At 37.4% G+C, this 13,209-nt stretch overlaps 1 protein-coding gene across 7 annotated transcripts in view; it reads right to left on the reverse strand.

Annotated features, from left to right (window-relative positions):
- Positions 1–677: 677 nt before the first annotated feature.
- Positions 678–13,209, reverse strand: part of NLN (neurolysin) — a 37,889-nt gene continuing 25,357 nt past the window's right edge. For all 7 annotated transcript variants that reach the window (XM_014258843.2, XM_014258845.2, XM_005530089.3 and 4 more), the window contains 5 exons: positions 12,321–12,522; positions 8,356–8,542; positions 7,210–7,338; positions 6,107–6,243; positions 678–1,837 (listed from right to left, as the gene is read on the reverse strand). In XM_014258843.2, the coding sequence (XP_014114318.1) occupies positions 1,703–1,837; positions 6,107–6,243; positions 7,210–7,338; positions 8,356–8,542; positions 12,321–12,522 (790 nt within the window). In that variant the 3' untranslated portion in view covers positions 678–1,702. The remainder of the gene's footprint in view (positions 1,838–6,106; positions 6,244–7,209; positions 7,339–8,355; positions 8,543–12,320; positions 12,523–13,209) is intronic.

Genomic DNA, 13,209 nt, shown 5'->3' on the forward strand with positions numbered 1-13,209 from the left:
TGGGGTAATCTTGTATCCATCAGTTTTCTCAGCTTTCCATTCTGGCCATGCTGAGTATTGTTCAAGGTCTCCTCATACATGTGATTTCCATGTATTGCCTTTTCAGAACCCAGCATAACTGTGGCCTAAAATTGCAACTGACCATAAGAGTTAGATTTGTCTTAATTGTGTGGTCTGGTAAGACAACACAATTGTCTTAACACAGAGTTAATCTGTTTTGGCTACAAATAGTTATGATTCCTAACATCTAACTGGTGCAGTTCAAAGGTAAGTCCATTCAGATTTTCTATTTCAGAAACTAATTAAACTCATTTTTAACTCCCCAGTTTCAACATTTTTAAAGAAAAAAAAGGCAAAAAATGAAGCTTCTCACTCTGAGAAATACTCACAAATTGTGAAAACAATCTAAATTTCAGGTTTTTTCCCCTAAAACAAATGGACATCTTTGACCCAAAGTGAATTATATCAATTTTCTTTTGCTGAAAAAAGTCTTTTCAGTTGACCAGGAAAATTTTCTTAACTCATGGTTGAGCCAAAAACTATAGACCTCTACCATGTTTACAACTGTGGTCCAAACGTCTAAAATGTATTGGGTAGTAAATAAAATTTAAAAGCTGTTCATATACATGCTGTAATAGTAAAACCACAGTAAGATACCTAAGACAAGAAAAGTGCACTCAGATTAACAGCTTTATTTGAATGGTGGAGAGTTGGCTTCTAAGACTAATTTTTTCCTAATTTTGCATAAAAACTGCAGATTAATACCTCAATTACTTTTACACTCCTATAGCTGAAACTATTAAATCTATTGCACTTTTTTGTAGCATTTCTGCATGCCATACCAGAAAGGAACAGAAAAACTTTTAATTGGCTTTTATCATTCCCATTAGGGATATTTTATTTCCTTCCTTCCTTATTTGTATCTCAAAATACTTAAGAAACCAACTGAAGCCATTATAATTGCTCAAGTACAATATTTTAGTGCCAGTGTTGATATAATTTGGAAAACGAAGACCTGGTTTGTGGTCATCAACAAAAAGAGTGGTGGAATAACTGAAAAATCAGCCACAGATTTTGGCTGATTTTTCCCTTTTTAGTTATACTATATAAGTATATAAATGGTACAATGCTTCAGAATTAGGTCTAAAGTATGACAAAAACATATCTGCTGTAAAGGTATCTGGGGCAGGTTCTCAGACTTCAAATTTGTCAGGTAGCTGGACTGAATTCAAACAAAGACAAAATCAAACACTTCCTATCCATCAGAGACACTAGTGAGCCATCAATACAAGAGAGAATAAAGAATGAATCTGTTTCCTTTATTGCTGGTTGTATTCTTTTTATCCCCTTCAGTTTTAAAATTAGTTCACAAGACATAATTTAAGTGCATGTCTTAAAAGAGAAACATGGCATTAACTCCTCATATTGATTAGTATTAATTCATGTTATTTCATAACAGTTTAAAAAAATTACCATCCAAATTCCTCAGCTTCTGCACATCTCAGAATTTTTTTCCCTGATGTGTTGAATTTTGTAGTTCTATGAAATTTTGTTTTAAAAGTCACATTTTTATTTATACAATTTTAAAAAATCATCAAAAAATGACCCAGTTTCCCTAGAATTATACATAGTTAAAATGTGAAATACACTGGTGTTTCCAGTTCAGTCCATACTTAAATGCCATTACAAAAGAATCATAACTTTACTGAACATGTAATCCCTTACTCAACAGGAAAGCTCTTTGGCTTGGTTTACGCTTCAAGAAATTTTGTAGCATATCCATTCCATCCAAAGATCCACCAGGTTTCAAAATGAGGTTTCTGTATTTCATCCCAGCCTGACAGAAGGTAAAGCAGAATGTTAGTACTTCTTATCATGCCCCTTTTTCTGCTGCATATTTGCTGCATATTTAAAAATCTATTAATGATAACTTTCCTTCTTCCAGATTTTCCTAATACCAAATTAGGACATACCAGGATATACCATAAGTATAATTTAAATCTGCTGGAAGAATTCAAGAGAACAGAAATTCGACCAATTCTAATGAAATTATTTTCCTTGTGGTTTTACACTGGTTTTGAAGGTACAATCAGCTTGTCTGAAGGCATTCTATAAAGCATAACAAACACACAACCTCTTCAAAATCTTCAATGAAAGACTACCTCTGTGACTGACAAGCAGGGAGAGGGAACCCAACATCCTGTCTCTAACTGATGATTTCTCTTTCTTTAATCTGTTTGGATTACAGAGATGATACTTCAGAGATAAAATAGGTATACCACTGTAGAATGGCATGGCACTTACACCCATATAATATATATAATATACACAGTTGTACACATACATAAAAACACATCTAACCCACCTATTAAAGTATCTTAGAGAAAATGAGACTTAACGCAGGTTTCAGGAAGAAACATTATTGCTTCAGAAAGAATGGATTCCTTTAAAAAAATCAATGACGTTTCTAAGAAAACAAGTAATGAGTTTCTTAAAAAGAAGTTGTATTTTATGGAACGTATATATCTGGAGAATTCTGGGCTTCTGAGACATGATTATAAATGAGAAAATGTTATTTTGCATGCACATGTCCCAGGGCTTCTGATACTGATTCTGATTCTGATACAATGTTCTTCCTTTCAGTCAGTGTATATACACATATACACTTCCCCACAACTCAACAAGACCACACTGCTTCCTCATGACTTGCTGGGGGGTTATGGTTTTTCCTTTTGTTTCTTCGTCTCATGGAATTCTGTCCCATATGTTGCCAGGAAATAATAACTACCAATACTTAAGAAAACAAGAGATGCAGCTGGGTGTCACAACATTCCATTGAAATAGCCCTGGCTAGGAGCAGGTTACATCTGACAACACAGAGAAAGGTGAAGGGTCCCGAGAGGTTTGGGGATGGCCTTTTGGTCAGTGTGGTTTCCGGGTTCGGGGGAGCTGTTTGCTGCTCCGCCTGCCCGCTCGGAGCTCAGAACCGGCGCGTGTGGCGCCGACCCTCTGCCCGCCTCGCCTTGCCGCGGCCACTCCTGTGCGCTGGACTCCGAGATCCCAATGCGGTTTCCCTGCACTGTAAAGTCTGTTAAATTTTTCTTTTTTGTTTCCCGGCTAACTGGGGGAGTGATCCGGAGCCAACGTGTCGGGTGTCCCCCTACACCTCTGCGCGGGAGCTCGGCAATCGCGACCAGTTGCTGCCCGTCCCTTCCCGCCTGGGCCGAGCCGCCATGCGGCCCGCACCTGGGCCACAGCGCCCCCTGTCGGCCTGGCGGAATCCCCGCTCCGTCCTGCCCCTTCCGGCGGGAGCAGCAGCGCCCCCTGCCGGCCGTGCCCGGAGCTGCAGTGAGGGGAGATGGATTAAACTGCAGGGAGGAGACTGTTAATGGGTTTTTCTGTTCTTGTTTGTTGTTATGGTTTGTTTGCCTTGTTATACATACATACCAGTAAAGAACTGTTATTCCTTTTCCCACATTTTTGCCTGAAAATCTCTTAGTTTCAAATTCACAATAATACGTAGGGAAGGGGGTCATATAGTCTATTTCAAGGGAGGTTCCCACCTTCCTTGGTGGACACCTGTTTTTCAAATCAAGACATGACTGTACTGTAAAAACAAGCAAAGGTGTTTCCAAGTGATGGGCTTCCATGACTTAATTGAACTACCATTTGCAGTGTCTGAATTACAGCTGGAAAAATCTAAAATAAAATAAATATAAATAATAAGTTTTAAAAAAATCACTGGTGTTGGTCACACTTCACTAATTTTTCTAGTTTGCTGAACATCAGCAGCAAATGAATATATTGTTCCCTGTAGTTTACAAGTATTTTTGAGTAGACTTGAGTCTTTGCTATTGTCCCTTCAGAGCCAGAATACTGCTCAGTTCTAGGGAGATCAGAGGTTAGTTCAGATAATGTGCAAGAAGTGAGGAGTTTGGCTACCAATTAAGTTAGAGTTAATTGTTTGTGGAAGAATATTAATATGTTCAGTCTGAAATTAGGTTGTATAACTGTTGCTCAGAACAGGAGGAGAGGTTTAATTCAAAAAGGAAGAAGTAAGCCAAATTTCTGCAAGGCCTAGTCATGATACCTTATTTCCTTTTCTGCTGTTCTGAAAACTAGTCTAAATCTAGATATAATGAAGTACAAGTAACTACAAAAAACATACTGGTATCTATTTGCTTATAAAAAATTGTTTGTCCCATCCTGTGGGATGTTATACTTGTTTGGGTTAAAAGAGAACTAGTTTGAAGAGATAACATTGAAGAGGGAGAGAAAAAATCTCCACAGCTATCCCTGAAGTCATATCAACATTCACACAAAATGTTTGTGTGGACATATGTCAGACAGTGAGTAACACACATAAATAATCACTTTTCTGCCTCACTTCTTAGCCTGAATAACAGGCTTCACAATAAAAGAGGCACTAGTTTTCTTTCAGCTGTTCCACAGAGATATTCACTTTTAGCATAATTAGTTTATTCTCAAAGCCTCCCATAAACAGGCAAAGAAAAAAGAAATTCTCACAGAAAATCAGCATAAAAGACATCCCTCAGGAGAAGTAAAGGTAACAGAGCCATTTTGCCAAACTATGGCTTAGGGTTTTGACTATACATTCACTCAAAACAGACTTTTGAGACTAGACAGTAAAACTGATGGAACAAAATTATGATGACACTGGAGGGAGGTGGACATGTCAGAACAAAAAAACTGACACAAAGTTCCACAGCTTTGGCACCAGCACCCTTAACCATCTTTCCCAAATGCGAGCAGTTATAAAAGCCAGCAAGTCTGAGCCCTCTATTCAATATCATTTTAAGATCCACATGAACAACATTTCATTGAAAGTTTTTTTATTTACTCATTTAGCTTGACACTTCTCTACTGCTCATTTATGAGTAACGAGATTCCCAATGAATAAGCAGGTAGGCTTATTCTCGTATGTACCTGTTACAAATCCCTATCCCTTCAAGGTCAATCCTAACCTCCAAACCCTATGTTACTTCTTCTCTCAAACTGTGAAATTGGCTACTTTTCTTCAGAATATCCCTTTTAGGTTTTGTTGGCCTAACCACTGCCTCAGTTTCACAGTCTTACCCCATCTACTCTTTCGACTCCCCCTCTTTGTCCAGATCTAATCTTGTTTACCGTCTCCATCCTCCAGAGGGATAGACAGTTCTAGAAGTTCTGGTTGCTGTGATAAGTATAGGCAGAAAAGAAGGCAAATTCCAGGAGAGGCAAAGGATAGTCATGCATTTTCTACTCTTTCCTTTATTCTTCTCTTGTATACTTTTATTGAAAGGAAGAACTAGTGCTGGAAGCTGAATTAAGAATGCAGTTAAGAGGATCAGGAATCCCCAAAGGTCTTTCCCAGTATAGAACTCATCTGTCTCATCTGCAGCACCTCAACTCAAGTCTAATACCATAATCTCTAAAAAAGATTGCTAGAATTGGCAGGACTACTAACCACATCACTAATTATCCTTTTTTTCTGCTGGAGGCAGAAGAGGCTGAAGAATTACTTTAGGGAAAAAAGACACAGTAAGTCTAGAACCTCTTAATGATTTGGAGTTCAAAATGGACCTGGGATTTAAACCGAAGATGAGACAACTTTCACATCATGTGTTGTGAAAAGATAAAAATAAATTAATTTTCTAAATTGTAACTACATAAAAGGACCACACAGTTAAGGTACAAAGAATGTAACGGAAATGTAAAAGAAACAGAGCACCACTATCATACAAGTTTAACCAGATGAATACGCATCTGCTTTTAGATCCTGCAATGGAGGAATGTTTTTTCAGTCTAAAATTACAGAGGAAGGCATTAGACAAGGCAACACAGTATCTCAAAAGTACTGCAGTATTAAATATATGGTGATGTAAGAACTGTATTAAAATCCAAGTGCTCTAGGAAATTTTAAGACGGTTTCCTTAAAATTACTTTTACACCTTTTTTGATTTTGATCTGAACTCAACAGGTACAGAAGTAGTACTTGAAACATCATACTTAGGGATCATGATGGCAATAATAATAGGGATCATGGTGGATTCAGAGACAAAGTGCAACAGCAGATAGAGTTTAGCAAAAAGTATTCAGCACCTACCTTTGGATTCATTATTCCTTCTTGCTTAAAGCAGCTATAAAAGATATCCATGGAAAACACTTCACTCCACAGGTATCCATAGTATTGACCATCATAACCACCTGCCAAATGTCCAAAAGTAGCCGGCATGTTTGTTCCTTGAAAAGTAAATTAACATAAAGTTATTGAAATTAAATACAGTTATTTCTTTGATGCATGCAGTACTTCAACGATAAATTAATAAGTAATTTATATCAACTACTGTAGCAGTGTGGCAAATGGATATTGTTACTGCTACCAGTCCAAAACTCCCTTGAGAAAGCTGCTCGGGTTGGCACAGTCAGTCACTGTATCCAAAACTCATGCACAACATGGATAAGTCAGTGAAGAAAGACCAAAAGGGCCTCCTATATGGAATTCCAGAGAGGTTTATTGCAACCCCACCAAAGGGATCCAGTGACCAAAGACCAAGACTTTCTGCAGTGTCTCAGGTTAAGTATAGGGTCAGGGGCCAACAGTCTAGGGGCACAGGGGCAAGGCAAAGGTCACCAACCTATAGGGGACAAGGTAAATTTACCTAGTCTTGCATAGCACCTGGGGAGAAGCATTTTGCCTCATCCTAAGCAGTCAGGCTTTCTTGAAACTTGTGGCAGACTTCCAGGGCATATGCCCAGAAATTCCCCTAGCAGGCTCAAGGGCTTGCTAAAACTACTTTGAAACTTCTAGCATAACGGGTCTGAGTATGCCTCAAATTACTGAACATAGTCTGTTGAAACAGACATACTGAACATCAACAGTCTGTTGAAAACGAAGGAAACTCAATTTCCCGTTTTAGGCTACCTGTACATCCAACACAGATGTGACAGAACATCTGAAGTAGAATTCACACCGTGACACTCTAAAATATATCTTGTAAAAGGCTAAATTTTATATTTACCTTGTTCTTCCTTCAGAAGAGATCATTAAGATCATCCTAAATTCCAAAATAATTATTTCAGCTCCATAAAATAGATTATTCCATAAATAACTCTGTTTTTTGTATGCCAAGCATTATTGAGAAAGAAAGGCATGTTAAATCAAACCATTTGGGCATGAAGCTGTATAAAAGCTTCATACTGACATACCTGGGGTGGCAGGAATTCCTAGAATCTCCATACAGTATTTAGCATATTCGTCTGCTGGGTCAACAGACAGCTCTGTGTGCAGTGCCTGGTCAACTTTGCTCAGAACAATCTGACGGAGGGTTAGATGTCCTAATTGGGTAAACACATTTAATTAACCAGTATCAAAATAGCTGGAGTTTCACTTGCATCTTTCTTTCAAAGATCTCAACATGCATACTCAATTATTAGAATTTTGGAGTTATATAATTTCCATCTCCACTTACAAGGAGTTGAGAATAGTTTTAATAAAGGAATTATGCTGAACTCCCTCTTCTTGAATATTACTTTCCTCATTGATAAAAACTAAAATAATGCAGATATTTTAAAAGCAAATTTTAATTTAAGCTTTTTTTAAGAAGCTACAAGATATGAACCTTTAGTCAGACAAAATGCTTATGCAGCTAGAGCCTGTGCAAGCCACAAGGACAAAGACTTCTTGTTCAGGATAGGACAGTAGTATGAAATAAACACGAGTAGTTTAATGATGACCTGATACCATAAATGGGAAGCTCTGATTACAAAAATAAGGAGGTGGGAGTGATAGAATAATAATGACATGATAGGTAATGACGTGAGATTACAATCTTAGTTTGGAGATATACATATAACGTCTACAGCTATGCTGTCTGGGATATATTATGTCTGTTCACTAAATTTGCAAGTAACTTCCATATCTGCTAAGTGTCGCATGCAAATCAAATGCAGACGATACATGCAGATACACAGTGTCTTGCACAGTGCCTGGAGTACACTATAAGTATAAGATTAAAAACCCCACAAAAACCACACCAGACAATAACAGACTACCCTCCTCCACCCACCACACACATGACCAATTGTAAATGAAAAAAGCGTATAGGTAAAAAAATTATATGGAGAGGAAAGATATTTTAGTCCTGTAGTGGCCTGGAAACTCAGAGCTGCTACTCTTCCTGCAAAGAGTTCTGTCATCATAGCCTTTTCTAGTGGGGTACCCACACAAATAAACCTAGAAAGACAGTGGTAAGTGCATGCACAGAAGAAATTTAATATGCTTGCTGTGTTTGTCAGCTTTTAAAATCATATACTTCCATACATATACAGTGGGGAGAAAAGGCAGAGACATACCTGTATTAGCAAGTCTAGAGGCAGCAAGCTTCTCCAGAAGAGCGTCTCCAACATGGGTTGCATCTTTATAATGTCTTGACAGCTGTTGTAGTGGCTCTTTTTCCCACACCCAGTTCTCAAACATTTGTGAAGGTACCTCTACAAAGTCTGTTTCCACATTAGTTCCACTAAACCTTGCAAAATCAGTCTATAACAAAAAAAAAAAAAGCCTTTGAATTAAATTAAAATAGAAGCCAGTATTTTTAGTAGAATATAATATTTAAGATGTCAAAATTTCAGTTTAAATCACAGGAAAAGGAATAATTTGAACAGACCAATAATAAAAGTAATAATTTTTAAATGAAATTTAAAGAAAGTAGGAAAAAATCAGACATAAGACTATTACAAAGGAATAAAGTAGGGTACTCAGTAGTTATATACTGCATTATCTACTGGTATAGAACAGTACTTCAATTTTTTTAGTATTATTAATTTTTACCTTTTAGGCTATGACAGCAATACAAATGTTTTCATACTATCTTGTGACAATGATACAATTTGTAAATTATTACAGATTTTTGTTGTGTTTACCCCAAAGTAAAACAATAAACTCCAACTATACACTTTAAAAAGCTTATTGTATTGCAGTCTACCACACTGATTCACTTTACTTAACCAACTTATTCTATTAAGCTTTGCTCTATTTGTCATCATTTGAAATATATGTGGTTAACATATAACACAATTTTTTTAGATGGACTGATTAAATAAATAAATAAAATAAATCCCAGCAACCTTATCCATGGAAAGTTTTCAAATCTGACACTTTGATAAAAAAATCTTTCTTCTGAAAGCCAAGCACATTAGCACTTTTTTTAAAATTTGAATTGTTTAAATTTAGTATCAGCAATGACTTCATATTTAACAGGTTCCCCCAATATCAATTTTGAAGAAAAGTTTGTGCAGCTAAGAATCTTCATTAAAATATGCTCCAAATCCAAATATTTCTAAGAAGTCACCTCTGAAAGACAGTTATTCAAATACACAGAAATTATTTAGTCTTATAGAATCATAGCATCATAAAAGTTGGAAAATACTTTTAAGATTATCAAGGACAACGACCAACACAGCATCACCACCATATTCATGATTAAGCTGTTAACCTGTGTTCTCAAGTACCACATTCAGACATTTTTTGAATGCTTCCAAGGACGTTAATTCTACCATTTCCCTCGGCAGATCATTTCAAAGGTTTACAATGCTTTCAGAGAAAAAATTTTTTTCTAAATTCCAACTTCCACTCTAAACCTTCCCAGGTGCAACTCAAGCCATTTCCTCTTGTACTGTCATTGCCTGGGAGAAGAACCTGACCCTGCATCTGCTCCTTTCAGGCAGTTGTAAAGAGCAATAATGTCCCCCCCAGCCTCCTTTTCTCCAGGCTAAATACCCTGAGCTCCCTCAGCCACTCCTCACAAGACTTGTGCTCCACACCCTTTCCAAGCTCTGTTGCCATTCTCTGGAGTCACTCTAGCACCTCAATGTCTTTCTTGTAGTGAAGAGTCCAAAACTGCACACAGGATTTGAGGTGTGGCCTCACCATTGCCCAGTACAGGGAGACAATCCCTGCCCTGCTCCTGCTGATCCAGGCCAGGATGCCATTTGCCTTATTGGCCACCTGGGCCATGATGCTCAGCTGCTGTCACCAGCACTGGCAGGTCCTTTTCCTCTGGGCAGCTTTGCAGCCACTCTGCCTCAGCCTGTGGAGCTGCCTGGGGTTGTTGTGACCCAAGGGCAGGACCTGGCACTGGGCCTTGTTGAACCTTATGCAACTGGTCTTCCAGATCCCTTTGCAGAGTATTCCTACCATCACTCCACCCTTGTTCTTGTAATGAGTCTACCCCCTCTTGCCAGCCCAATTTTATTTTTTTCTTTTCTTTCTCATCAAAATACTAACAAAACATTTTAAGTGCTAAAAGAATTCTCAGTTGTCCTCTCTAAGAGCTGTTGATATTCTTACAGTCCATCCTCCACTGGGAAATAGATCCTCACAGGATTACAGGCTTTTAAACTCAGTTTCTTGCAGGGTTACAAAAAAAGTGTCTATAATACAGGACATAACCTTGAACTGACATCTGTGTAACATCTATGTGTCTTCCTCTCATGTCTTCAGAAGAGCAACACAAAAGGAGTAAAACTTTCATCAACTCTTGCAGGCTGCTCAAATCCATAGATGTAAGCTGGCCCTTCTTACTGTCCTTGCTGAATAGCAGCTCTGAAGCTAGGAAGCACCAGCTTCAGGGAAGAAATGGCGATAGAAGTGGCCAGAGCAAAAAGCAAGGGGCCTTCAATATATCTTCATTTAAACATATACAAGTGCACCATAAAAAACATCAAGACATTTGGTTCAAGTTACTTCAAGAGGTCTCCTTCCTGAATAATGCGAACAAATTCCCTCCCTGTCCTCATCTCACTCTCCAACAGTATATCTCACTTTTCCAGTATATTAATAGAGTATCAGACCTTTATCAGCAGCTCAAAAATCCCTCCCAGTCTCATCCTTGCATAGCATTTAACTGTGAAGTTTTAACATGCTTAAACAAATCATCACATGAAACAAGACAGTGCTTTGTCCACATGAATTCCAGAGGAGAGGATATTCTTATGTAGGACTAGCAAGTTTGCACACATTCAAATAGCTATTTACGTGCAATACAGGAGAAGTGAGCATGGCAGCTGGGCACACAGAATACGCCACAGCAGTGTGAGAGACAACTGGAAAGCAGGCCTCTCTGATTTGTGTGCAATTCCAGAGCAATGGTAGTACAATATATTGAAACTGTGGGCTTCAGCTGTCCTGAAAAGACTCCAAAACATGGAGGCACATCCACACTGGCTGTCGAAATGCTGCAGTCAGTTTTGTACTGTTCTATACCAGTGCCAAATGTGTTACATTTACAAACACCTTCTATATTGCCTAGGTTTTATTGCTCAGTTTTTGATACCAGAAACACATATCACAGGCTGAAGGTGATAAAATAATAATTACATTTTTATCTTTAAGATGGTTCAAAAATATCTAAACAAGCCTACCTACTTATTAACTCTGGGTTTAATATATGGATTTCTGTGATGACGTTGTTTCTTTATTCTGCAATCCTAGTCTCTAAGATCATGGTCAAGAATGAAAATCTAATGTGGGTCATTTTTTCTTGACCTCATTATTTTGTATTTGTTTATAGAGAAGATGAAAGAAGTTCTGCACAAAATCTGAATTTGAAGATAACTGTGAATTTTTTGGTGTGTGAATATTGACACCATCTCTTTCTGAACTGTAAAATTTTCATTAGGCTAATAATAAATTTATCATCTGTAGTATCAATTTTACATGTAAGCAAAAATGAAAACAGAAATTGTACAACTTTATTGGTACCTTGATAGAAAATCTGAAATTACCTTCAGTTCTTTCTGGTCACTGCAATAAACCTAGCCTGTCAGATAGGAAAAAACAAAATAGCTCAGGCAAGACTTGTTTTATGCTTGTGATGTCAAAAGTGATAGGTCTCAATCAACAGTACTAAATGCCAAAATGCTGGAGAGGTCATCTAGCTTCAGAAATTATTTTCATTCCTAGGTATAGCAACCTTTTTTGTTTCTAATACCATACCTCTATAAAACTAGAAGTAATAAAAAGTCATCTGAATAAAGCCATGACTGAGCATCTTCTGTACCTGTGATGAAGGAATACACTCTTGCATGATGCAAATGCAAAAGTACATGTTCCTACAAAAATGTTTTTCAAAAGAAGGTGTAATTTTTGCTTCAGTTTTAAATAAATATTAAAACAAAAAACAACCTGACACTTCAAAAAATAACCAGAACTCCGCATACGTGCTTTACTAAAATTAGAAACTACCAAAACAGAACTATACCTTGCTTTGAGAGAGTGGAGAAAGTAAGTCTTACACTGGAATAGAGACGTCACTAACCTGTGCACATATCTGATGCATTACGTGACCAAATTCATGGAAGTAAGTCTTCACTTCATCATGTCGCAGCAATGATGGACGATCTGATGTTGGCTTTGTGAAGTTGGTTACCAGAGCAGCTACAGACATCAATCTGCTGCCATCAGAGAGAAGACAGCCAGGCTGTAGACCAAAGCAGGCTGCATGCCCATACTTTCCCTCTCTGTGTAAGAAAATATATCAGACACTATCTTCAAACCACAAGCTTGCTCACCAGAATGGTGAAGCCTATTCAAGAACAGGGAGAATCAGTCAGTGTCTCTACACAAAGTTTTACACAAAAAATGTACATATTTTCATGATTTCTAAGACTCAATAAGTTAAGAGTACAAGGGGGAAAAAAAGCCCCTTCTACTCTCATACTGAAATCACAACATTTCAATATTCCCAGCAGCATTTAAAAGAATCTGAATGCTGAAAATATATATACTTCAGATGCCAGCTGTGTTTTAAACTGCTACTGTAACGGGGAGAACCTGGCTTCTGTTCTCTGATGCAAATTTTTTTTTTTTATTACAGGAGACAAAAGAATACAGTACACTGCATTTGCACTGTGATGTAAGAGTTTAAAGAAAAAATACTTTGAAATTTTTGTCCTGAACTATTTAGTTAACTAAGATTAAGTAAGAGGAGGACACATATCTTCTGCAATTCACATGATATACCATAACGTGGAAGCAGGTGAATAGGTGATGGAGACAGCTATGTTACCATAAAAAGAACAATTTATGTACTACTATATGTATATTTAGTAACCTAATTTTCTTAGGCCAGAAAACCTTAAATCACCTTACATTAAAAAAGAATATCAGTAAATTTATAAAATGCTAAATATTAATCTAAAAAATGC

This window comes from Pseudopodoces humilis, chromosome 4 (assembly GCF_049639895.1).
Source record: "Pseudopodoces humilis isolate 2021_Gansu_Grassland_sample_001 chromosome 4, ASM4963989v1, whole genome shotgun sequence".
Taxonomy (NCBI): domain Eukaryota; kingdom Metazoa; phylum Chordata; class Aves; order Passeriformes; family Paridae; genus Pseudopodoces; species Pseudopodoces humilis.